The 24,372-nt window shown below is 40.1% G+C and overlaps 1 protein-coding gene across 1 annotated transcript in view; it reads right to left on the bottom strand.

The window, feature by feature from the left end:
• Positions 1 to 1,995: 1,995 nt before the first annotated feature.
• foxo1a (forkhead box O1 a) overlaps positions 1,996 to 24,372 on the bottom strand; it is an 87,915-nt gene continuing 65,538 nt past the window's right edge. Inside the window, exons 2-3 of the mRNA XM_041199670.1 lie at positions 7,285 to 8,617; positions 1,996 to 4,508 (exon numbers count right to left, since the gene is read on the bottom strand). Coding sequence (XP_041055604.1) covers positions 7,298 to 8,617 — 1,320 coding nt within the window. The 3' untranslated portion in view covers positions 1,996 to 4,508; positions 7,285 to 7,297. The remainder of the gene's footprint in view (positions 4,509 to 7,284; positions 8,618 to 24,372) is intronic.

Genomic DNA, 24,372 nt, shown 5'->3' with positions numbered 1-24,372 from the left:
TCTGTGATTCTGTAAACTCATGATGGGAGGGGAAAAAAGACAATCTCATGTGACCTGAAGTACTTATTTCTTTAAACATAATTCAAAAAAAACATTAACAATGTAAATGCAGATCTTGTGATTTTTCATTCTTAAACTATGTACTCATTAAATATGTCAGTTTATGACCAAATAAAACCCTACCATAACACTGAATGTCATCTGATCTAGCTGTCAATTGTGCGCTGTAACAAATTTAATGAGTTGAACAAGTATTTGCACCTTTTGGTTGTTTGCATTGCCAAAGAATGCGTGACTGTCACATTTTAGATTTAAGATGCAAGTCATTCTATTGAAAATATTCAAAGTTTTTTCTGCCATCTCTAGTGATCTTGGGACTATAGTCATCAGAGGTTCACCCATTACTAGGTCTCCACCACTATGAAAACTGCCAGTAACTACAGCAATTCTCATCTCCCCATCAGCAAAGTGACTTGCCTTTGCTCGAGGTACCTCCATAGCAGCTCAGCTGAGATTGAAAACTCAACAATTTTTTGGAGGGGAGAAGGGAATGGAATGTGGACCTTGGTGTTCCAACATGATATGCATTGGCTTAAGTACTGTAACAGTTACCACAGCTGTGAAAGCAGAGAAGGGAGAGAGAAGGGAGACCGAGAAGGGAGAGCGCAAGGAGTGCGAGAAGAGATCGCGCGCGAGAAGAGGGAGCGCGCGAGAAGAGGGAGCACGCGAGAAGAGGGAGCGCGCGAGAAGAGGGAGCGCGCGAGAAGAGGGAGCGCGCGAGAGAAGAGAGCGAGAGAAGAGAGCGAGGGAGAAGAAAAGAGCACGAGAGAAGAGAGTGAGAGAAAAAGAGAGAAAGGTGAGAGAGAAGAGAGAAAAAGAGAGAAAAGACGAAAGAGAGAGAGAGAGAGAGAGTGAGAAAAGAAATAAATTGAGTGTGAAAGAAAACAAACAAATTTGGGTGCATCTTCAAACTTTATATCCAATGGATTACAGTTAGAATGCAACCACTGTTATTATGTAAATAACACAGCAGCCAATTTCTGCACAGCGAGGTCCAGCAACCAGCAAATGAATGAACGACCAGGTAATCTTGTTTTGCTGGTTCTGGTTGAGGGAGAAATGTTGGCCAGGAGAACGTGCTGTTTTTCTTTGCATACTCCCTTGCGATCTGTGACAGCCACCTGAGCTTGCAGATGGGGCCTCAACACAACACGTCTCTTAAAAGATAGCACCTTCAACAATGCAACATTCCCCACTGCTACACTGAAATGACAACCTAAAGTATGTACTCATATCTATAGTGTGGGTTGGACCCACAGCCTTCTGACTTAGAGCTGAGAGGGCTACCTGAATTAAGCTAATACCCTGGGTCCTAAGCAGCCACAATTTGGTGTTATGAGGGAAAACTAGATCTGTCCGAACAATTGAATGAATTTGTCAATAAGCTAGGATTACAACTTGGGTACCATTCCTTGCGGACAAAACCTGACAAAATTCCATACAAGTGTCTCTGCATGATCCTCTCACTCAATGCCATATTATAAAGATGCTATTTCTTCCCTACCAACAGCAACAGAAATGTTACAGGTCTTACTTGTGCAGAACACTATACACAGTATGATATTGTCAGAGTGAAAGTAAATGGGTTAGGTTGACTTCTTCACACAAAAAAATCTGCACCTTTGATATATTTGGGGTATGTGCATTCAAGGAGGACTAGATGTGGCTATCTTAGAGATGTCATGCAAGCATTTGGTGGCAAGTTGAGCATAAGATGATCTTCTACAGGGGAGCACAGAGTGCCTAAAATGCACTCCACTATCCGTTTGGAGAGCTGGAGTTTCAAACTATTTGTGGACAAACAGGTTAGAACATTAAGATAAAAGCAAAAAAACTGCGGATGCTGGAAATCCGAAACAAGAACAAAAATACCTGGAAAAACTCAGCAGGTCTGACAGCATCTGCGGAGAGGAACCCAGTTAACGTTTCGAGTCCATATGACTCGTCACCAGAACTAAGGAAAAATAGAAAAGAGATTAAATATAAGCTGGTTTGTGGGGGGGGGGGGATGTGCTAATGGTGACATTAAGGATAGAAAGCAGGACGAGCAAGGGACAGATTAGAACATTGTTCATCCTGATGAAACATGGGACTAAGTACCCTAAAACAATACTATTAAGAAGCTGAAGCGCGTTACATGTTAAGAAAACATTCTACACCATAAACACACTGGTACTGAGCCTTAAAAAGTGCATCTATTATACTTGCATGTTTCAAAAATTTTGGGACCTAAAAGAAGGGTGCCAATCCAGTATAAAGCAATCTACCACCTAAAGAAGAGGCTCGAGCTTCTTCAGCTGACACTCAAATCCCTTGCACTGGGACAAGATCAGGCTTGTAGAGATCCAATTTTAAAACATACTACTTTGAAATTAATCTGTAGAGATCAAGTGCTGGTTGCATGTGCTGGAGCCACAGCCAGAAACATCTTAGCAGGATCTTCTCCTGTAGTCAGTCAAATAGTGCCAAGTAAAACATCTGCATTTGATTGAAAATATTGTTGCATAGGCCATCAAGGTTAACTTCCTCAAGGACAAGATGTTTCTCAACATCAAGGCAGATTGTGGTATTGTGACAATAATGTTTATATCTAAAACTGAAGAACTAGGTGGAAATCTAGTATGTCAGTGCCAAATAAATAGCTTTAATTTCAGGGCTCTTTGATTAGTTTTAACAGAGGGCACAAACAGAAGCTTATACTGAGGTGGTCAAGTGGAATCTTCATGCTGCCAGCATTTTGCCTTGGCCTTATGTTTGAGAGGAAACATGTTAAAGAAATGGTACAATCTCTTAAAGCTGTAGCCTTATAATGGCAACATTCCTCCATGTGGTGCTCCTCAGACTGCAGAGAAAGCAGGCGCAATAATCAATTTATGGAGATTTGAAACTACAATGAGTGCTACAAATAAAACATTTGCCACGAAGATAACAAAATTAATTTAAATAAATTAAGAGTCAGTTTTAAGATACAAAAGCGTGTAACTTTTGTCTGTTTTTTTTAATAAACTAGGAACCTCAAATGTTAAAAACCAAATTGCAACTAATTTTCAACTTTGCAAAGTCACAATCACCATGGACAGTGGAAAAGGGAAGAACCTTGGACTACTCTGACATAGTCTTGAATTTTTATAGAATGGTAGTGACAGGTTGGTATATGCGGCATTCCCATGTTTTCAGAGCTGGTGTGGACATGGTGAAGGCCCAATCAAAAGGATGGCATAGCTATTTACTGTATGTACAATGTAGCAATGTATTGGAAATATAAAAAAACACACTGCAAACACATTGCACTTCAAAAAGCAAAATTGTACATCAAAGCTTATGTATTTTAGAAGAGTCTGTTTACATTTGAACTATATGCCATAACATGTATTACAAATCTCTTGAAGCGAAAGTAATATTTGAATATTAAACTCTTAAGGTCATTTTAACCTAACCTACCCAAATGGAAACCTGTAGGATTTGGATCAGCCACCCATTTTATACCATGTCTGATATAACCTTCCACCGAATTCACCAGGCAGTGTAATATGGGCAGCCAATGTGATCCAGTTTCCTGCCAGGTGAGTTCAGTTAAAATCTGCCCACATGCACCCCACTATTTGTTTCCAAAGGGCAGTCTTTAAAGTTGACAAAAATTAATGTATTCAGATCTTGTAAGAGTTGATTTGTTTTTAAATTCCTTGTGTAATGTGTATTTGGAAAAGGTCATGTGCGTATAACTTCTGCATGTTGGATCATGGCTTTATTGTTAGGAATATTTTGAAATGGGCCCATTATCTAAAGTCACTCACTAAAACCAGCATCCCATGTACAAGCTACTACCATTACAAGCCCAGTGGTATAAGAGAGAGTCAGCAGCAACAACATATTAGATATGCAGGCAGCCTGTCCTAAGGCTTAAAGGCAGAATTATTAATACAATTATGTGCTACTACAAACTGGCAAGTTTTGAAATCCAAACTTAACAGCAGGTCAGTCCTACTTGTCAGAGATGAAGGACTTGCCACCATCATATAATGGTGGTGTTTTAAAATAAAATGGCAAGTGTGTTAATTGCACTGAAATTTTCACAATACAGTACTGGATTTGTGAACAGAGTTTGTTACAGCCATAGTCAACAACCAGATCAGGTCCATGTAATGCTCATAATTTAAAAGAAAATTGTTAATTAAGCACACAATGCACATATGTTTGAAATGACATTCTGTAGTGAGTTTGGCACTTTGTAACCAAACAGTTCCAAATTCCAGAGGCCTTATCTAGAGCAGCACATAACCTGCAAACATTGGGCAAACATCCTGTGCAGGAAAATGTTCCATGCTGCCAAGTATGATGAAAGGGAAAAGGGAGCATTTATCAAGAGAATTCAGTAAGGGTGAAGGACATCTTTGGACTGCTTTTCCCAATTCCTGATGTCAATCCAGTCTGGGTGCCTTCAGAGAAATCTAGTTTAATGAGAAATAGAAAAACAGTGTCAAACACAAATAGGCACAAACCTATTAAACTGTTGCAAATTAAGCCAAGTGAAACTAATAATTATAATAATTCAAATAGGGCATTATCCTTACACTTGACTTTAATTTTTCAACCACAGGTCAGGGGCATTGTTTTTTTAAAAAAAAATCAGAACTCTGATGAATTCAGGTGCTGGGCAGAAGAAATCAAACTAAACCCCTTGCTAAAGAGAAATCCAGAGCTTGTGTCAACCAGCTGAGTTTTAATTGCCCGGTTTTAATCAACGCACCATTGGCAGCTGTGCCTTCAGCTACTAAAGCCCTAAACTCTGGAATTCCCTCCCTAAAACTCTCTGACATTCAACTCTTTTTTTCCCTTTAAGACACTCCTTAAAACCTACCTTTTTGACAAAGCTTTTGGTCAATTGCCCTAATCTCTCTTTATGTGGCTCTGTGTCAAATTTTGTTCGATAACATAGTTGCTTTACAGGAGTGTTAAAGGCACTACATAAACGCAAGTTGTAGTTGTATTAAAAGTCAATTCAACATAAATAAGAGCTCTCATTTAAGATCATAATAACCCCATTACAGTAAATTCTACAAATCAAGGATTGAGCCCAAGACTATTCTAATCCCAAGGATTTAATCAACTGCTATAAATGACTTGAGCTTTGCCAAACACAATCCATTAATTACTCTAGCAATTTCCATAGTTATTCTTATATATAGAATGTGCTCAAATATATATACATTCAGCAGAAGTATTTGCTAAATCATATTTGATAGGAATTGTTTACCTGCAGTAAACTAATTATACACATTCTATAACTAATGTTTAATTTCTTAATATATAAATATGGGATTAATTAGAACATACAAATAATATTGCATATCATGCAACATGAAGTTGCATCACTTCAATACTCAAAATTTACCTACAAATATACCCACTGAACAAGTTTTTGATTTATATATGCAGGCAGTGCATCTTAAATCAAGTAGAAAGGAGATACTACCATGTTCCATTGTTTTTAAAAAAAAGTTTATGAACGGGGAATAAATTGAAATGTTCTATGTACAAAAGTACCAAGCAGACTTCACAGGAGGGGTGTACAAACTCATGTCCCAATCCTCTGTGGTGGCACCATCCAAATAAATGTGGGCACACTGTCTGAAGGAGAAAATGAGCAAAAGCTTTCTTCCCTACATGTGGCTGGGGGAAGGACGTTACATATAAGGAAAGAAAGAATAAAAGATCAAACTTGCATTTATATTGGTGCTTTTCATATCCTCAGCATGTCCCAAGACACTTCATAGCCAAGTGAATTACTTTTGAAGTGGTTGTTTTGGTAGCTAATCATGGCAGCCAACTGCACACAGGAAGATCAAATATGAGATAAATCGCCAACTAAACCATTTTGGTGAGACAGAAACGACACCGTAAGAACTCTTTGCTCTTCTAATTGTGTCATGAGATCTTTCATATCCAGTTGAACAGGAGATCGAACCTTGATTCTAAATCTCAGCTGAAAAACCACATCTCTGACAATGCAGCCTTGATGCTGGTCTCAAGTGTCAGATTAGTTGCTCAAGTGTGCAATGGGACTTAACTCACACTTTCTGAGACAAAGTGACACCAACACAGAACATGGGGGAGTTTGCCAGTCCATTAAAAACTATAGAATAATGCACTATGACCAAGACAAAGCAAGACACAAAATGAAATGTTCTTTCAGTGTGTGGTGGGATAAAGTTATCTTAATTCCGACCTAGAAAATGGTAGCAATTGTTTTACGTTCAGTGATTTTTCACAGGTACAAAAGGGATGCCTTAGTTTTGTAAGCATATATTTCTCTGTCAAAGCTCTGAAATTTTGTTTCTTTACTCCTACATAGAGCAAGGCACTAACTGATACTTTAAGGATGGAACAGCACCCACTCGAAAAAAGATTTCAGTTTGCACTACTGATATGAGATAACTTGCAGCATATGCATTACAAAGCTAAAAAGGACAGAATTACAAATTCAGAAACTGCAGTAATCAGTTCTTTACAAAAAATTTTAACCAGATGGTACGTAATTAAACTGTCCAGGTGACTTACCTACCAAATGCACCAACCGGATTCCAGCTCTGATCTTAATCTGCTCCTCTGAGCCTACAGCAAACCACGGAGTTCTTCCTTAAAATATGCAGATTGGGGTCCGATGACATTATCAAATCCCAACTGCAATTTTGTATGTGCGAGTGGGAAAGCCATGGTAGCTTCCCATCAGGTGGACTCAGGTCAAGACAGGAGTGGAAACAGAAGAAGCTATTAAAGTTTTTTATTTTCCATTGTAAGGCCAAGAGGGGCACTTCTGTTCCTCTGGGCCTCAAGCAAAGTTCAGGCTTCCTCCTGCTTCAGTCCTGGTGGACAGGCAACAGGTTTCCAATTTCCACAGACCGACAGCTGCTTCCCTCAAACTGCCGCTGGGCAGTAGGTTCCTACCCGTTAAATTTCTCCTTCCATTCTGCTCCCACCCCCCTCACCTCCCAACGCCTACAATGGTATTTTTTCCCCAAATGCTGATTTTACACAAGATTGTGTTCATTATATAGTCCCATAATAGTGTATTAAAGGCATACTCTGTATACAGCATCCCATTACCAATTCCATTTATTTTCACAGTCGTCCCTAAACTGACAGTGACATTTTAGAATCTTAATCTCATTAACATTAATAATCAAAGTGAAAGCATGCAGTTTTGGTTTGAGATCTAATACCCACCTCGCTGTAAAATTTAGCCAGATACCCAGCTGTGTGTGGATGCCTTTGCACTGTTTGAATAGCAGTCAAAGTTAAAATCTAGAGTATCGCCATCCATAAGATCATTACGAATAATGGATTCAACATCACAGTCCAGCCTTTCAATGAACATATCGTCCAAATCACTAGGCAGCCTCTCCTGACTCACAGCAGCAAGATTCATTCTTCCGTAACCGCCATTACATGGATCCATTGCATTTACTTGCAAAGACATAGGCATTTGTAGCTGACTTTTTGGTGCGGACGGATGCCGGATATTTGAAGGATGAGCCATGATGCTCACTGTTTGAGGTAAGGCACGGCCATTTATTGTGAATGAATGCTGACTATGTACTGGATGTTGCTGGATGCTGGGGTTCATCATCTTGGTGTGAACTGCCTGATTGGTATATGTTGTGGGGATCATCATATTTTGACTGGCCATCCTACTATTAGCTTGTGATACCACAGTATCTACTTGTGGCAGCATATCACTATGAGGCGGGGAGTCAGAAGTTAGTAACTCTTTAAGGAGTCCTGTTGGACAGTTATATTGGGTAATCGGTCCAAAGCTCTGTTTCTTTTCTTGAAAAGTCTGCAAAGGAATTTGCTGTAGGGGATTCATACTGCTTTGAGCATACAGGCACTTTCTGTAATCTGGGGTCTGTGAACCAATGGCTGTGTTCTGAGGTGGAAAAGAATAGCCAGTACTTTGCTGCATTAGTGACACTGATGAAGGCTGGGTAGATGCTACCATTGATGAATTTGGGGACAAAAGATTTAAGTTATCCAAAAGATCCTCCATTACATTTTCAGTCATGGAATTGTTCATAGAACTAGTCATCTCACTTAGACTTGGTAGCGTTGATGCCATTTTACTTGAGGTACCAGGGTAGACTAAGGGTGACATTTGATGAACCTCACCATCCCCAATATCTTCTTGTTCTGGCATAATAGGTGAAAGCCTTCCACTTAATGTGCTAGCATTTGAGCCAGTTCTCGTTCTGAAAGTGGTCCAGGCATCAAAGTCATCATTACTGTGGGAATTGGGACTTCCAGGCCATTTTGAGAATTGTGTTCCCGGACTATCAGCGCTGCCATCTTGGCCCGCCTGAAGTGCAGCCTTTTTTTTAGCTGCTCTCCCTCTGCTTTTAGCAAACTTGCTGTTGTTATCCATGGAAGCTGCTCGTCTCCTTGGAGATTTTCCACTCTTTCCCCCTTCGGGATTCAGCATCCACCAAGAACTCTTGCCAGTTCCTTCATTCTGAACTCTTACAAACTTGCTGTGCAGTGACAGATTGTGACGGATTGAATTCTACAAAATGAAATACAAATCATGGAGTCAGAACCATTTCTTCTGTGCATAACCATTAATAATTTGCTATGTAACCACACAATTTCTTTTGAAGTTCCTTCCTAAACAGCCCCAAATTGATGGTGGTGGTGGGGTGAGGAGGGGAATGGGGTAAGTAGGAGAATATTCCAAATTAGCCATCAAATCATTGGGGTACAATATAGTTTTGCATTTTTTACAGCTAGTCAAGCAAACAGAAATGACTAGAAGCAGACCCTCTAGTCTGCATGCCCAATTGCACTACATAGCTACAGACCAGTACAAAAAACTTTACATGAGTCATAATATGGTTCACTGATTAAAAGCTTAGTTTTCCAAGCCAGTTATTTTGCAGGAGGTATTTTGGAACTAAAATTGTGGGGTAATGCAGCATTAATATAAATACTGTACATATATACATGCAAACTCAATATACTTTCCTACAAATCAGTTCACTATACATTTTGCTAATCAATGGAACAATTCAAAATCAACTTATTCTATACTAGTTAAAAGTCCAGAATAATTTTCATTTTTTTCTATGGTTTTAACAGTTATAATAATGGGCTGCCATGAGGGTGGAACCCACATTCATTATGACAGAAACATCATAACCTAAAAAAGTTTTTTGCTTACCCCACCCACCATAAATATAGGTCTCGAGCAACATATTCCTAGTGGCTGGAATGCAGACCAAAGTGGGGCCAGGGGACATGGGGACGCGCAGGGAAAGAGAAAAAGTTGGTAGTAAGTTTGCATTAGTTTTAATCCTTTGGTTAATTACACTAAAATTGTTCATGATCATATGCCTATTTAGGTTTTTAAGTTTGTACATTAGTTCGGTGTACATGTGGAAACTGACAAAAAATGACACCAAGCTCTACCCCATCACTACCCTTCCCAATCCTTCAACTGTCTTGTCTGACATTTAGCACTGGATGAGCAAAAATATTGTCTTCAGCCATTGTCCTCAGTCCCCACTACAAATTCCATTTCCCAGCTGACTACTCCATCCCTCATTCCGACAGCCATCTGAGGCCGAGCCAGACAATTTACAAACTTGGTGACAACATTTGACCCTAATATAAGCTTCCAAACATGCATCCAAACCATCAGTAAGACAGCCTATTTCAGCCTCCATAACATTGCCCAAATCCAGCCCCGCCTCAGCTCATGTGCTGCTGAAACCCTCAGACTTGCTTTTGTTGCCTCTAGATTTGACTATTCCAATCCATTCCTGGCCAAACTCCCACTTCAAATCATCATGAACTTGAGGTTATCCAAAACTTAGTCTGTGCTTTTACTGCACTAAGTCCCATTCATCCGTCAATCCCTGCATTCACTGACTTACAGTGGTTTCCAGTAAAGCAACTCCTCGAGCTTAAAATGATCATCCTCATTCTCAAAGCTCCCAATTGCATCATTACTCTCTCTCCCTCATCTTTCCAGCCCTACAGCCCTCTGGCATGTCTGTTATTTCACTAATTCTGGCTCCCATTCTCCCTCTATTTCCCGGGTAGAATTTTCTCCCCGTCAGGGGGATTGTGCGGGGGCGGGCGCGCAGCCGATTGGCACCCCTGATCGGCTGGGTGCCGCCATTTTACATGGGCAGGCCAATTAAGGCCCGCCCAGTGTGATGTGCACCTGGAAGCGCTTTGCGTTCCCTGTGCGGGCGGGGGGGGGGGGGGGGGGGGGGGGGGAAGAGGTGGGGGTGGTTGCCTGAGTTAGGTGTGCGTGAAAAAGTGCAGAAATCTCCGAGATTAGTTTTAAGTTTCAACATTTTATTAAAGTGTGGTGAAAGAATTTTTCCTAACATGTCCCCTCATGTGAAACTGTCACATGGGGCAGAATTTTCTGCCCAACGGACGGGCGGGCCCGACCCAATCTCCGGTGGGTTGGGAGCCGATCCCCGCGTGAGGAGCGGGCCCCGCCACCATTTTAAGTGGGCGGGCCAATTAAGGCCCACCCAGCGTGACGTCCGGTGGGAAGCACTATGTGCTCCCTGTGCAGGCGGGGTGGATTCCCCAAATGCGAGAGTGCGCTCTTTCGCGCATGCACACGACAGAGTGCACATCTCCCTGAGGCTAAGTGTTGCCTCAGGGAGACCGCTTATACTTGTACAAACATTAAAAATAGAAAAATAAAAAAACCTTAAGATGTCCCCCCTCAGGTGACAATGTCACACGAGATGGGACATGTTAATAAATTTCACTCAAACTTTATTAAAGTTTTTTAAACCCCACATGAAACCTCATCCCGCCGGTGGATGAGGTTTCATGTTTTTCCAGAAGCCCACTGGGGCTCCTGGCCTGCCCACCAGCCTTAAGGTTGGACGGGCAGGTCCTTTAATTATTTTAATTATCCTGTCAATGGCCTCAATTGGCCATTGACAGGACGGCGGGCGGACAGCTGATTTGGCTGTGCCCCCGCCTTCCTGAAAATTTAAATGGGGCGGGATGATGTTGGGGGTTCCCCCCGATGTCATCCCGCATCATTTTGCGCATTGGCAAGTGGGCCCCACCCCCTGCTTACCGACGGCAAAACTCAGCCCATTAGCTGGTACATGTGCATTCATTTTAATAACAATTTTTCTGAAAATTTTAAATCATTCATGAAACCTCATCCTGCCCGTGGATGAGGTTCTATGAAAAATGCGAAGGTCGCCTGGGCTCTTTGCCTCAGCTCAGCTGATTGCCTTAATTGCTTTTTAACAGGCCTTAACAGGTTTTTGACAGTTCGGCAAGCGCGAAGCCGAGTCGGAAAAAAAATCTAAGTGACGCACGGTGAGGTTGGGGCACACGCCCGACGTCACCCTGTGTCATTTTACGTCTCGGCGAGCGGGCCCCACTTCCGCTTGCCCCCCCTTTCTAGGCACTTCTTAAAACTTCTCTACAACAAAGCTTCTGATTGTCTGCCCTAATATCTCCATGTGGGTCAGCATTAAATTTTGTTTAATAGCACCTCTGTGAAGTGCTTTAATGACATTGCACTGTGTTAAAGGCGCTGTATAAATGCAAGTTTTTGTTATTGTAGTTTCAGATGTGCCAAAATTGTGTTAAGCAGACTTCAAGTGCAATGTATAGCAAATGTTAAAACCAGTATTATGCCACTACAACCCAACTGAAAAATAACAACTGATTTTCAGCATCCAGGAGAATAAAGGAGTTCATGTCCTGCTATCTTCTATTACTCCTCCATAAAACAAGGGAAACAAACAGCATGAATATCATAACCTATCTCCATGAACAATGAAAAACTTCCCTGTTGTGTTAAAAATCTGAATTCAAATCTGGTCAAATGCCCTATATCTAGTCACCAACAGGAGGTAAAAAAGTAGATTTTGTGAAGAATTATGCACACGATGAATCAACAGATATCTTAACTGCTGGCTAATGCAGAAATTCATCAACCTACATTAAAAGAAAAGAAAGACTTGTATTTATATAGCAAATAGCGCTTTATTGCCAACAAGTACTTTCAAACTGTAACCACTGTTATAATGTAGGATTCGCTCCAAAATAGAATTGATCACCTATCCAGTAATTTATGGCTTGTCTATAACAATGTTCAAATCTTCAGGCAATATCTTATTTGGTTTGCTTAGTGTCATCGGGACTAGTCTCTAATGTTTAACAAGGGGCCAAAAATTTAAGCGTCTGCTAAACATTCTTGATCGCAACTAATGTATACTACCATTTTGTGGAACCTTTAATGCAACATTCACTCCTCCTCTCCTTATAGATAAGCATAGACTGCTGAAAATTGTTGTGTCAGTATGTGGAAAATAAGATGCTGGTTCTCTATTTTTAAGAACATTTTACACAGCTCTTGAGCTCCAAGATTTCTCTTTGTTCTACAATATGCAAAAACATTAGCAGCAGGACCAAGGGCATTAAAGTAAAGTAATCACTTATGGAATGAGGTCCACTGAGGTCACAACAACATTGCCTTATCTACACATAGTTAGCTGTTGATGGTGTATGTGAGTCTCCCTTCGCTTTTTAGCAAAAACAATTACAGACACCTACAGAGGAGCCCTGGCTCAATCTGCAGTGGTTAGATCAATGGGCGAGTTACAGGTCATGCTTCCAGCTAACAGTGCTGTCTCCTGGTGCTGCCAAACAATAAAGTATTTTTTTCCTAACAGGAAAAGGTCTGCAGGGTTGCTACATAAATTCCTGTTTTTCAAGCGCTGACCATAAATGAAGCTGTAATTTACCAACCTGGGGGAAAAAAAATGATTAAGAGGTAATCTTATGAAAATATGTCCCGTTGTTAATGATGTTGTGTCTGCTGACAACTCCAGACACAAATACAAACCCATGAATGTCTAGCTTCTCCAAAGGAACTTGGCAAGAGAGATAATCTGGCTGACAGGTTTTTGCATTTTTCTCACTTTCCCTGTTGCATTCCACCTTAGATACATAGCCTGCCGTGAACTACCACATGGGACAGTTGGGACTTTAAAAAAAAATCTAATTATAGATGTTTCCACTTGCCTAGTTCGTACACAACAACTATGGAATAATATATGTTGCTATTAATGCTTTGACAACATAAAATCAATTAATTTAAATTGGGAATGCCAAAATTTCCTTGCTGGATGCCAAAATATAATTCAGAACCCTACCTGAGCAAAAATAAAAACGTAAAATGACTTTAAAACCAAGTGTACAACTGGCAGCAAGGATAAACTAAATGTAAGCATCAGTTTCATACTGTACCACTGTATTTATACAAAAGCAGCATTGTTCATGATCAGGGTAGAGATAAAAAGGGGATGAAGAACAGCGAATAAAATACATTGATTCTGACTGCTAACCTTGTTTCAGGGCCAAATTCTTTGTATATTTTCATTTGATTCTGTTATTGAGATAACGCACACTACCCACAGACAAAATTCAAGTCTGTACTGGATGTTTTCGAGAATGGCATGCAAAATTTGGGTTGCACAGTTAAAATCCTTCATGGATGAACTTCAATGACTCAAGGACTATTCAAAATAGCAAGGAAATTTTTGCTGCTGAATAGAATTATTATTGAATTCTTTATACTTGTTTTCAAGTAATCTCAACTCACTTATATACATAATGTCAATTCCGTCTACCAATTTACACTCTACCAAGATGGACATAGGAACATAGGAGCAGGAGTAGGCCCATTCAGCCAGTCAAGCCTGCTCTACCATTTAATTAGATCATGGTAAATCATCTACCTCAGCAGGACTTTCCCCATATCCCTTGATGTCATTAGTATCCAGAAATCGATAGATTTCTGTCTTCAACATGCTCAATGATTGAGCTTCTACTTAAGCATTTACTAAAAAAGGAACCTTAACCCAGTAGTACATGGTCAATGCACTGTTACAGATAGTCTTTTAGCAGTGTTGTTAAAGGACCACACAAACCCCAACTATTCTGATAGGTAATCAAGATTTCATGCTACCAATCACAAGAAGGGCAATTCTAGTGCCCTAGTCACTATAAAAAAGCCTGAAGTCCCTAATGCACTCAGTTCTCACTACTTTCATGGATTAAAACAAATATACAGTAATGAAAGTCACGGGTCGAAAACTGACACTATTATTACAAAGTCATGATAAGGTCATCAACCTTAAATGTTAACTCTGTTTCTCTCTCCACAGATACTGCCTGACCTGCTGAGTATTTCTGGCATGTTCTGTTTCTTTTCATAACTTTGTTGTGTTCTTTAAAAGTAAATATTAAAAAAAAATCACCTTGGGATTGGGCCAATCAGCATTCTTAAAATTAACCCTGTCTCCCAACATCAAGGGGTAGAAAGTCATTTAAGACAGTGGTGCAAAAGGGATGATATTGGGTTGACCACCCATTATATTCAGTGTCTGATTTTCTGCCCATTGACTGCAATGAAGTTGAATTACAGGCGTGAAGTGTAATGGACAACCAATCCAATGTCGTCCACTTTGCACCACTAACTGAGACTAATTTTTAAAACCATCTCTCTTTCTTCCACTGAAAGCAATGAGACAGAAAGAAAGGGCAATACTGTCACCCAAAGTTAAACTTGACACCCCGCTGAGGAGTCGAAAGAAAAGACAACCCAATTAAAAGCCCACAAGACTTTTAAATAAATTCTCATTACAAAAATAGCTATTTTTCCTCAAGATCACTTCAGGATAAGATTATCGCAGTAGCTGAGTATTTTTAAAAGCACAGAATACACTTAATACAATTAATCATATACTGTATTGCATAAAATAATCATCACCTAGCATTTAAGTGTTCATAGTGCAATCTGAAGACATAAGAATATCAAAAGTAACTCTGAAGTCTGCTGTTAAGGCAACTTGAAAGCGTTTTTTCTGTTGCCTACAGATTTACCTCAAGCTGTTAATTACCAAATAATTCTCATTGCTACTTATATCCAAGAGGTGTTTGTATTGCTATTAGTGAAAGACAGGTGGAATCTCCAGTTTGTCATTTATTTTCTCATTATTTCTGCTGCAAAATCTTTCTACTTATGTAAGATTGGTAATATTTTGTTGGAACAGCTTTATTCTAAAACTAGTTTATTAAAGTCCATCAGCAATAAGATTTATAATAACCACACTGTTCTCAGCAAGTTACCTTGAAGAAAGACTTAAATAAATGTTAATCACAAAAATTATTTTAATTAGCAGTGTTTTCACACCAAGAACATTATTGCTAATTACATAAAATCATTTTAAAATCTAGTGCCAATAAAAATTGGAAAACAGAAACTTAGACAGCAACTACAGCAAGTTATCATCTAATTAATTGGAACTTAGTTACTGTTCATACACTTTGGTTGATGACTGATATGGAAACAGTTTAGACAGAAAGTTTCAGCGTTTGCATTTTGCCAAGGAACTTTTTTTTAAAAAAGGTTCAAAAACACAAAACTAAATCAGAAGATTAAAAGCATACAAGTTACGTAATCTTACTCCAGAAGTCACTCCTGTAACTAGATAATCCTATCACTCAAATAAATGAGGACAAGGCTGGAGCACACGACTCATTGATCAGGATTACGGAAATATTAATTCTCCACAGCTAATACATTAACTTGCTTAAAGATTGCATTAGGTAACTCACTACATTCTTTTGCAGGCCAATACAAAGGAATGCATTGCCAGTGTTACAAACTGTGCTGTTGGAACAAAGTAAGCAGACAGCCCAAGGAGTGGTAGATTATTTTAATGCTCAGATGAAAGGTCAGGGCCTGAAATGTTAACTCTGTTTCTCTCTTTGATGCTGCCAGACCTGCTGGGTATTTCCGGCATTTTGTTTTTATTTCAAATTTCCAGCATCTGCAGTATTTTAGTTTTGATTTAATGTGCAGTGATTTCTATATGATAACACAATAATGGCATACCATACATGTGACCCACCCTAACACATTAGCCCAGAAATTGTTGGAAAGGTAATGGTGAACTCATAGCATTTGTCATTATAAGTGTGTAAAAAAAAAGGAATTTGTGGTGAAGAAGAGCGGAACTAAAAACTATTGGACAACATGCGCCACTCTGCCATTAGCCTCATCGAAACTAAGAAAATTACCATCTTGTCGTAAGCCTTTCCCAATGTGCATCATAAAAATGTTGCAATTGTGCTGTTAATATGAATTAATCTGAATGCAGCACTCGTAATTCATACTATAAGAACCCCATTAATTATGTAATTTGTGGTCCTGATGTGACATTCAACCTTGGAGGCCCAGAAAGGGCACAATGAAATTGTGCAGTATCACTCCCTCAGACAATAGTGTCTGGAAGGATTTTAAATTTTATGTTTTTTTCTTATCTTCCTCATTTTTCTTATCTTTCTATATCTAATTTGACTCTAATTCCCTCCATTTTCTTCACTGTTATTTGCTCTGCTTTCCTTATAGTTCCTTGGTTAAGGAGATAGACAATTAGACCAGACATCCACAAGGTCCCAGGTGCCCCGTTGACCTGCATTTGCAGCAGTTTGCTACACAATAGTACAATCTGAAAGATCAATTTTTAAAAAATCCACAGTGTTTCCCACAAGATCTGCCAGTCCTACAATTTCTAGGCCATCGTGTTAAAAAAAAATGTAGTGAATGATAACACAGAAGTGCTGCATGTAAACCTTCAGGGACATTTTCACCAAGTAAATTTTACGAGGAAAAAATAAAAAGATTGGCATCTTTGGATTATAGAAACACTAATTTTTATAAAACTGCACTGTCATTTAGCGTTCTGCTCACATTGTGACAATTTCTATTCACAGAACATTATAACCAAGATACTGCCAAGATACGGAGCAAGATATTTGCAATATAGATTGGAGTAGTACCACCGTGATCACACAAAGTGCATGCAAATATGGGGTCTAGGCAACTCAAGCCAGAACCACCAAATGGGACAAAGAGAGGGGCCAATGCACAAGGTCCCAGAGTCAAAGGAATGGAGAGCTATTGGGGTGGGGATGAAGGTGCTGGTGAAGGTTTTAGGGCTAGAAGAGGTTAGAGATAGAGATACAGTGAGGCAAGGGCATGTAGGTATTTAAGCATGACAACTTTAAAGTGGAGTGGAAGCAGGAGTTGATGTGGGATAGAATTCGGGTACAAAGCTTTAGGTGAGCTAAAGTTTATGGACAGCAGAGTAGTCAGCCAGGAGAACACTGGAACAATCAAACAACAGGAAAAAAGCAGAAAACGGCAAATGCTGGAAATTTGAAATGAAAACAGAAAGTGCTGGATTACTCAGCAGGTCAAGCAGAATCTGTGGACAGAAACACAGGAGTTAATATTTCAGGTCTATGAACAGTTAAGTCTGATGGTGACAAAAGCATGATTGAGGATTACAATAACATACAGATGGAGTTGGAGCCGGGTTAGGCCACATTAGAGGTTGAAGTAGATAGTATTTGTCATCTCCATATTTAGCTGGAAAAAATTGCAGCCCATGACAGACTGGATGTCAGAAAAAGCATGGGATAGCACACAGGGATTGGGGAATTGAGAGAGATAGAATGGGGCATCAACAGTGTACATCTGACAACTGACCTCATGTCTACAGGTAATGTCACCAAGAGGCAGGCCATAAATAAGGAAAAGGAGGAGTCAATGGCATGGACGACAGAAGAGAAGCCACTGCTGGAGGCAGGGAAATAGGCCGAAGGAGACCCACCAAGTGGGACAACAAAGGCAAAGCATTGAAGGAATACTGGCATAAAACGACCAGGCTAAAGGGAGGTTGAAAATGACAAGAAAGAATATTGTCCCATGGTCACACACTCAGACAATGTCATTTTTGGGTCCAGCTTAGTAATGGTCCTTCCTGACGGACTCTCTCTCTGCTCATGGAAGAATAATTTTGTCTGTGCTTCTGTTTATATTGTGTTAAATATGGAAGGATTGATCAATTCTTCCTTTCCCCATTTCCTTGTGATTTGTATTGCTGTACAAGAATTGGAACATAATTCTTTCCGCTCACAAGATTATACTGAGATGCACCTATCATTAAAACATCACTGTCTGTGGAAGTGTTTTAATAGGTGCGCCAAGTAAGAGTCATACAAGATTTTGTTTTAAAATAGAAACTGGAATTGCAAACTTTTCTAGCTTGAAAACGTTCCCTTGCTAAAGACTGGCTCGCCTTGTAGTCCATATTTATTTCAACTGAAGATCATCTAAAATTGGTTTTTAATGAAATCTAAAGTCTTTGGGAGTTAGATATAAATGGTTGTTGTGAATAGCAAGCCTATTACATTAGAAAAGATCATGCATTGACAAGGGAAGTGAACTACTAACTGTATTTGAAAAATTAATGACAAAATTACAGTTCCATTTAAACTACAGATAAATACTTTTTCTGAATAGTACAATATAACAGTTCTTTCTGTAATGAGATTTTATGTCAAAGGCAGCACTTAGAAACAAGAACCTTCCATGGCACAGCTTAATTAAAGATCTGGAAAACTTCTGTATTTCAGTTAACATTATCAAGTTGAAGAACTGACAGTCATAAATGAATAAATTCTAAGTTCTCAGTCATTTACAAGCATTGCCAAGTAGTGCTTTGAGATTTAGTCTGCACAAATTAAAAGATGCACAAGTAGAGTTGCCAACTCTAGCTGGGTGTATTCTTGGAGGATTCAACACTGGTTAGAGACTGGGAATTTCACCTGGGAGTAACACCTCTCAACTTCCAAAAGCCTGTCCACTATCTACAAAGCACAAAGTCAGGAGAGTGATGGATTAATTTCCACTTGCCCGGATGAATGCAGTTCCAACAACACTCAAAAAGCTCAACATCAGGCAAGGCAAGGCAATGCACTTGATTGACAACCCATCCACCACCTTAAACATTCACTCCCACCACCATTGCCATACTATGGTTGTAGTTTGTACCATCTACAAAATGCACTGCAGCAACTCGACATGACTCCTTCAACAGCACCTTCCAAATCTGCAAACCTCTACCACCTAGTAGGATAAGAGCAGCAGACGCATTGGGAACAGCACCAGCTGCAAGTCACACACCAACCTGACACAGAACTATATTGCTGTTCCTTCACTGTTGTTGGATGAAAATCCTGGAAATCCCTAAGAGCACTGTGTGTAAGCATGCCTACACCACAAGGACTGCTGTGAGACAAGGCGGCGGCTCACCAACACCTTCAAGCGCTATTAGGAATAAGAAATTTTAAAAATGCTGGCTTTGCTCATATACGATGAACGAATAATATAAAAACTTGACCTCCCACTTCAAACTGTCCAGTCCTCACTCTCCAAGGACTAGGTCATGGCCATTCCATGGCCAAATGGAAAGTTCATGACTGCTAGTGAAACAGCTTTTATCCCTACACCCAATATTTTTATAGCTAATACATGAATGTGTTCAAAGAAAATGAAAAAAAAGTTTTGTTTATTATCCTTATGCTTTCTCTCCAGTGTTGCTGGTAGCAGTGCCCTGGAGACTTATCTTCAATTCCTGGAGACTCCAGGATAATCCTAGAGGGTTGGCAAACCCAAATTCAATTAATCAGCATGGCTTTCCTTTCTGTCCTTCCAAATTCCCTCATTATTGAAAGGCCACACCCAACTTTTGAGTGTGGGTGGAGGAGGTGTGGTTGTTTTTCTCATACTTAGATCAGTAGTAATTGCACACTGTCATGACAAAGTTTTTCCTTTTGTTAGCTTCTTGGCTGTGTTTTTAAACAATATGAGTGTTTGGACTAAACATATGACCCAACTGAATTAAAATGATATTTATTCCAGTGAGATATATAATCTGGTTCCAGGTCTCCAAAAGGTAGAAACTACATGAAATGCAAGTGAGGCAACGATTATGAGTAACTCAAACTGCTTTGCTCCTTCCGAAGATAAAGATGTGTAGCGTAATTTATACAACAAAACTCCTCATCCTAGTCACTGGGTTTCAGCATCACTTTGTCATAGGGCAGGGAATTATTCCAAACCATTTTCAGTTTAGGAGATTTCTGCATTTCTTTTGCTCCACCAAGACTATTTTCAAACTTGACTAGGTTTATTATAAGGTTTCCTAATTATTTGGTTTATCTCCAAAAACAAATTACTTAAGATACCTGCAGTAATTACACCACAATTAACCTTCTGCTGTGATCAAGCACTAAGGACAAGAGGGACAACAGTTACCTCAGTATAAAAACTGGGATTAGCCTGCCTTCCTTTCTTCTTCCAATCATCTGCATCTCTTTGCGGACCTTGCTTCCAAGGAACCATTCTGTTGGTGTGGGCCTCACCCAATTTCCCACTCTTGCCTCTGCATCATTGCTGCCAGCTCTGGGTGGGAATCAGTCAGTGCAGAGAAGTGCAAATGAGACCTGGGAGTTAAATGGGCTGTGCTTTATGCTGAGAAGTCTATGGGGTTGTAGGAGGGAGGCAGAGGTTTCCCTCCTGCCGCTCTGTCCAAATGCAGCCAGAGTTAAAATAAGAGCTCTAGGTTCAACATTTCATAATAGAATTCTATGCAGGAAACTAGCAGATGTATCCCCTAGGACAATGATTGGCCAGGAAGATGACACCATCATTATGAATACTATACAATAATGTTGCCAAAATACTCACTGTTTCAAACTATTCTTTTATGCTTGCATTTGCATCTGCTAAATATATTGAAGGACATATTCTGGCATGGTTGGAATTTTCTTGAACATGGCCACTATAATGGAAGACAACAACTAGTAGACCAGGACTTTCCCGTTAGCCTCAGGGGGCAAAAAAAGAGACCATACAGGATGTGAAAGTCAGAACAAACTGATCAGGAAACAAATTGATCAGTACCTCTAGAGCTATCTTAGATAATATAGAACATCCACTATTAGCATCCACCTTTGTAACCAGGTTTGCAGCTTTTGACTAAGATTTTTCTCCTTAGGTTAATAAAACTGAATTGTTTGTTGTGAAAGTTAGTCTTGAAAACAATCTGCATAAAAAAGTATTTTTCTAAATACTGCAAATATTGAAATTGACACCCACAAAGCCACCATCAGAATTTCTTTTATATACATAAACCAATTGCAAACTGAGGTGGCTCACCACCCTCAAGGACACTTAGAGATGGCCAATAAATCCTGGCCTTGCCAACATTGCCCACAACCCATGAACGAATATAAAAATAAATGGCCAAGATTCTGTCAATTCATACGTTTGACCTGGCCACTTCGAATTGTGCAAAGATTACCTGCCTGATGTCTTTCCTCGACTTATGGTACTTGTGGAGTAATAAATGCAGTAATAATTGTGGGCAGGACTACACAATGGATCAATCAAAACCAATGATTACACTTCAGAGAGTAAATTATTGTCTGTGAAGCAGTTTGGGAAACCCAGCAGGTAAAAGGAGGCCAGAACAGTTAAATCAGGTTGAGTGCATTTATTGTACAGCTTCTGAACAAGGAGGCACAGGAGTAGTTCCTCCAGGCCCACCATGCTTACCTCTGTACTCAGCCCCCACAATCTGTCCACTCCTAACCATCATCGGATGCCCCCACAATCAGAGCCCACCCTGATGACTACCCATCTCCCCCCATAATCCCTCCAATCCGCCCAGAAAACTTAACTGTTCTCAGCTCAGCTGAGGTCCTGTGCCTCAGGCTTTCCCACCAATCCTATGCTTTTCTAATCAGGCTCGCCATTGGGCAGGAAACCTACAGAAAAAAAATTAAAAGGTGTCCCGCAATTTTTGACTGCAGGACCTTTGGAAAATCTGGACTTCCGGGTTTCACATCAGTAAGTCCAGACCCCCTCCCTCACACCCCAAAGGTAAAATCAGGGCCTATGAGCTCCTGTTATTGAATTTCACGCATGGCAGAAAAATTTACCTGCATCTAAATTCTCCAAACCACTCACAATCCTATCTATTATCATCCTTCAAGTCAGTGATGAAAATCCTAAACAATATGGGGCCAAAATGTGGTATGCCACTAATAACTGCTGCCACCCAGATAACTCACTGTGCATCAGCCAATAGCTAATTTAGTTTGACATACTGCTATATGCTATGCAGTAGCTTTTCATGTCAGGCAGCATTGTTCAGCCTCCTGAAATTCGTTGTTTGGTCCCTATCTGCTAGGTCTTTGATCCCTTCAGAGAAATCTAACAAATTAATTAAGCACAATCTTTTGGTCCTGAAACCATGTTGATCATCTTTAACTAACCCCAGTCTCTTAAGCTAATCTCTTCAACGATTTATCTTCACAGTTTCAAAATATTTTGCTGAAATCAAGTAAAAGCTTACAAGTCTGCGCACTGATGGTTCATCCTTATCCTCTTTTTAAAAATATGGGTCATATTTTCTCCTTTCCAAACCTATTTCAGATTGTGTAGCATCACTACACAACACCGTGCTATAGAAAGTTACAGGAAACTGGTAGCAGTGCTAAATTTTGGACTGGTAAAAGGACAATGGGGGTTAATTTCAGCAAGGGCTCCCTAATTATGTGCTGCAACTCTACCACAGGATCTGCACAAAGCTCAAGAAACAGTCTGAAAGCCCAGTAAGTCTGTATAACTGCAAAAAACAAAGTCCCCAACAGATGAGTTTGCTATGTCTATTTTGTCTTCAATTATTCAGTAGGGCCTACATTGTTCACTTTTAAAGCAGAGTCTGTACAGAATGTAACTTGCGATTTATTTGATATCAGAATACTATCTCGTCAAAACAAAAGAGTAAATTCAGTGCTCCCATGGTGAAGTTAGGGCTAATTTGCTGATTTGCCAACATACATTCCCATCAAGCACAGTTCCCTGTTGGGAGAACAGGAACACTAAATTTGCTTTACATGGCCATTTTATATTACATGTCTCCATAGAGTTTTGTAACTGGATGTCAGTGGAATACATTGATGTCAGTGGAATACATTGCTGGTATGCTGGGATTACAACTTAAAAAGGCACACTCACCACTCGTTTGCGTCATTTCTCTGGGATTTCCTTGCATCGTGTGTCAAAGTTACAACAAATAATCAGGAGAACCCTGACAGATATTCTGCCTCAATCTGTTTATTAGCTGAAATATCACAGTAAATGGTTTAAGTGACACTGTAGATTAAAGTACTGTATAGGACCTGTGCATATGTGTGATTTTATAGCAATATAGTTTACATTTAGTAACTTACATTGGGCAGTATTAGCTTCTATACAACAAGATATTGGCCAGAATTTGGCGGGGGGGGGGGGGGGGGGGGGGGGGGGGGGAGGAGAGAGACAGGAAGCCAGCCGCCACGCACGATCTCATACGGGCAGGCCAATTAAGCGAGTGGCGGCGCTCAACACTACCTGTGTGGGCCGGGGCAGGGGGGAGTGGGCCTGGCGTGCAGTTCACTCATGTGCGTGAAACGGCGCTTCAAACTCCCCGAGGCACGGAGCTGCCTCAGGGAGATTAAGGCACTTTTTAAAAAAATTAATAATGACAATTAAAATTTAATAAAACATGTCCCCTCATTTGACGGTGTCACACAAGATGGGACATGTTTTTAATTTCAAAATAAAGTTTTGATTTAATGTATATGAGCTTTAGGAAACCTCATCCCGCTGGCGGATGAGGCTTCCTAAAATACGTAAAGGCCGCTTGGCCTTTTCGCCTGCCCGCCAACTGTTAGGTTGGACGGGCAGCGTAAATTTCATGTTAATTACCTTGTTAATGGCCTTAATAGGCTTTTTAATTATCAGCGGGTGCACAGCTGACTCTGGCGTGCGCCCGCCGAACAAAATATCGCATAAGTGTGCGATGATGTCAGGATGCACACCCAACGTCATCAAGTGTCATATTATACTCAGGCGTGTTGGGCGTGCACCCGCACGCTGAACGTAAAATTCTGGCCATTATGTTCATTTATTCAAGATGGTCTGAACAACTTTAGACTGGATCAATTGGTTAGCCAGATGTCTGTGTTCATAAACAGTTCAATAGAAGGACAACCATACCTCAAGTTGAAAAAAGAAAACAAAACAAATCAGAACACAGGTTTTCATGCGATTGGAAATGCACTTGAAGAAACCTGTCCCACAAAGACCTTTCTCTGAACAGTATGCAACTAAAAAGCCACACATTTCCTTTACAGTAGGGCTTAACTACATCCCACAGGAAACCCCTACATAGGAGGAAGCTGTCCTCCTGTGAAAGGAAGGGCAAAGCCCACTATTCCTACAAAACTGTAAAAACAAAAGTCCCCAATGGAGGAGTCCGGTATGCCTGTTTTGTCCTAAATTATGGAGTTTCA

Source organism: Carcharodon carcharias, chromosome 11 (assembly GCF_017639515.1).
Source record: "Carcharodon carcharias isolate sCarCar2 chromosome 11, sCarCar2.pri, whole genome shotgun sequence".
Taxonomy (NCBI): Eukaryota; Metazoa; Chordata; class Chondrichthyes; order Lamniformes; family Lamnidae; genus Carcharodon; species Carcharodon carcharias.
This window is presented reverse-complemented; position numbering and strand designations above follow the sequence as displayed.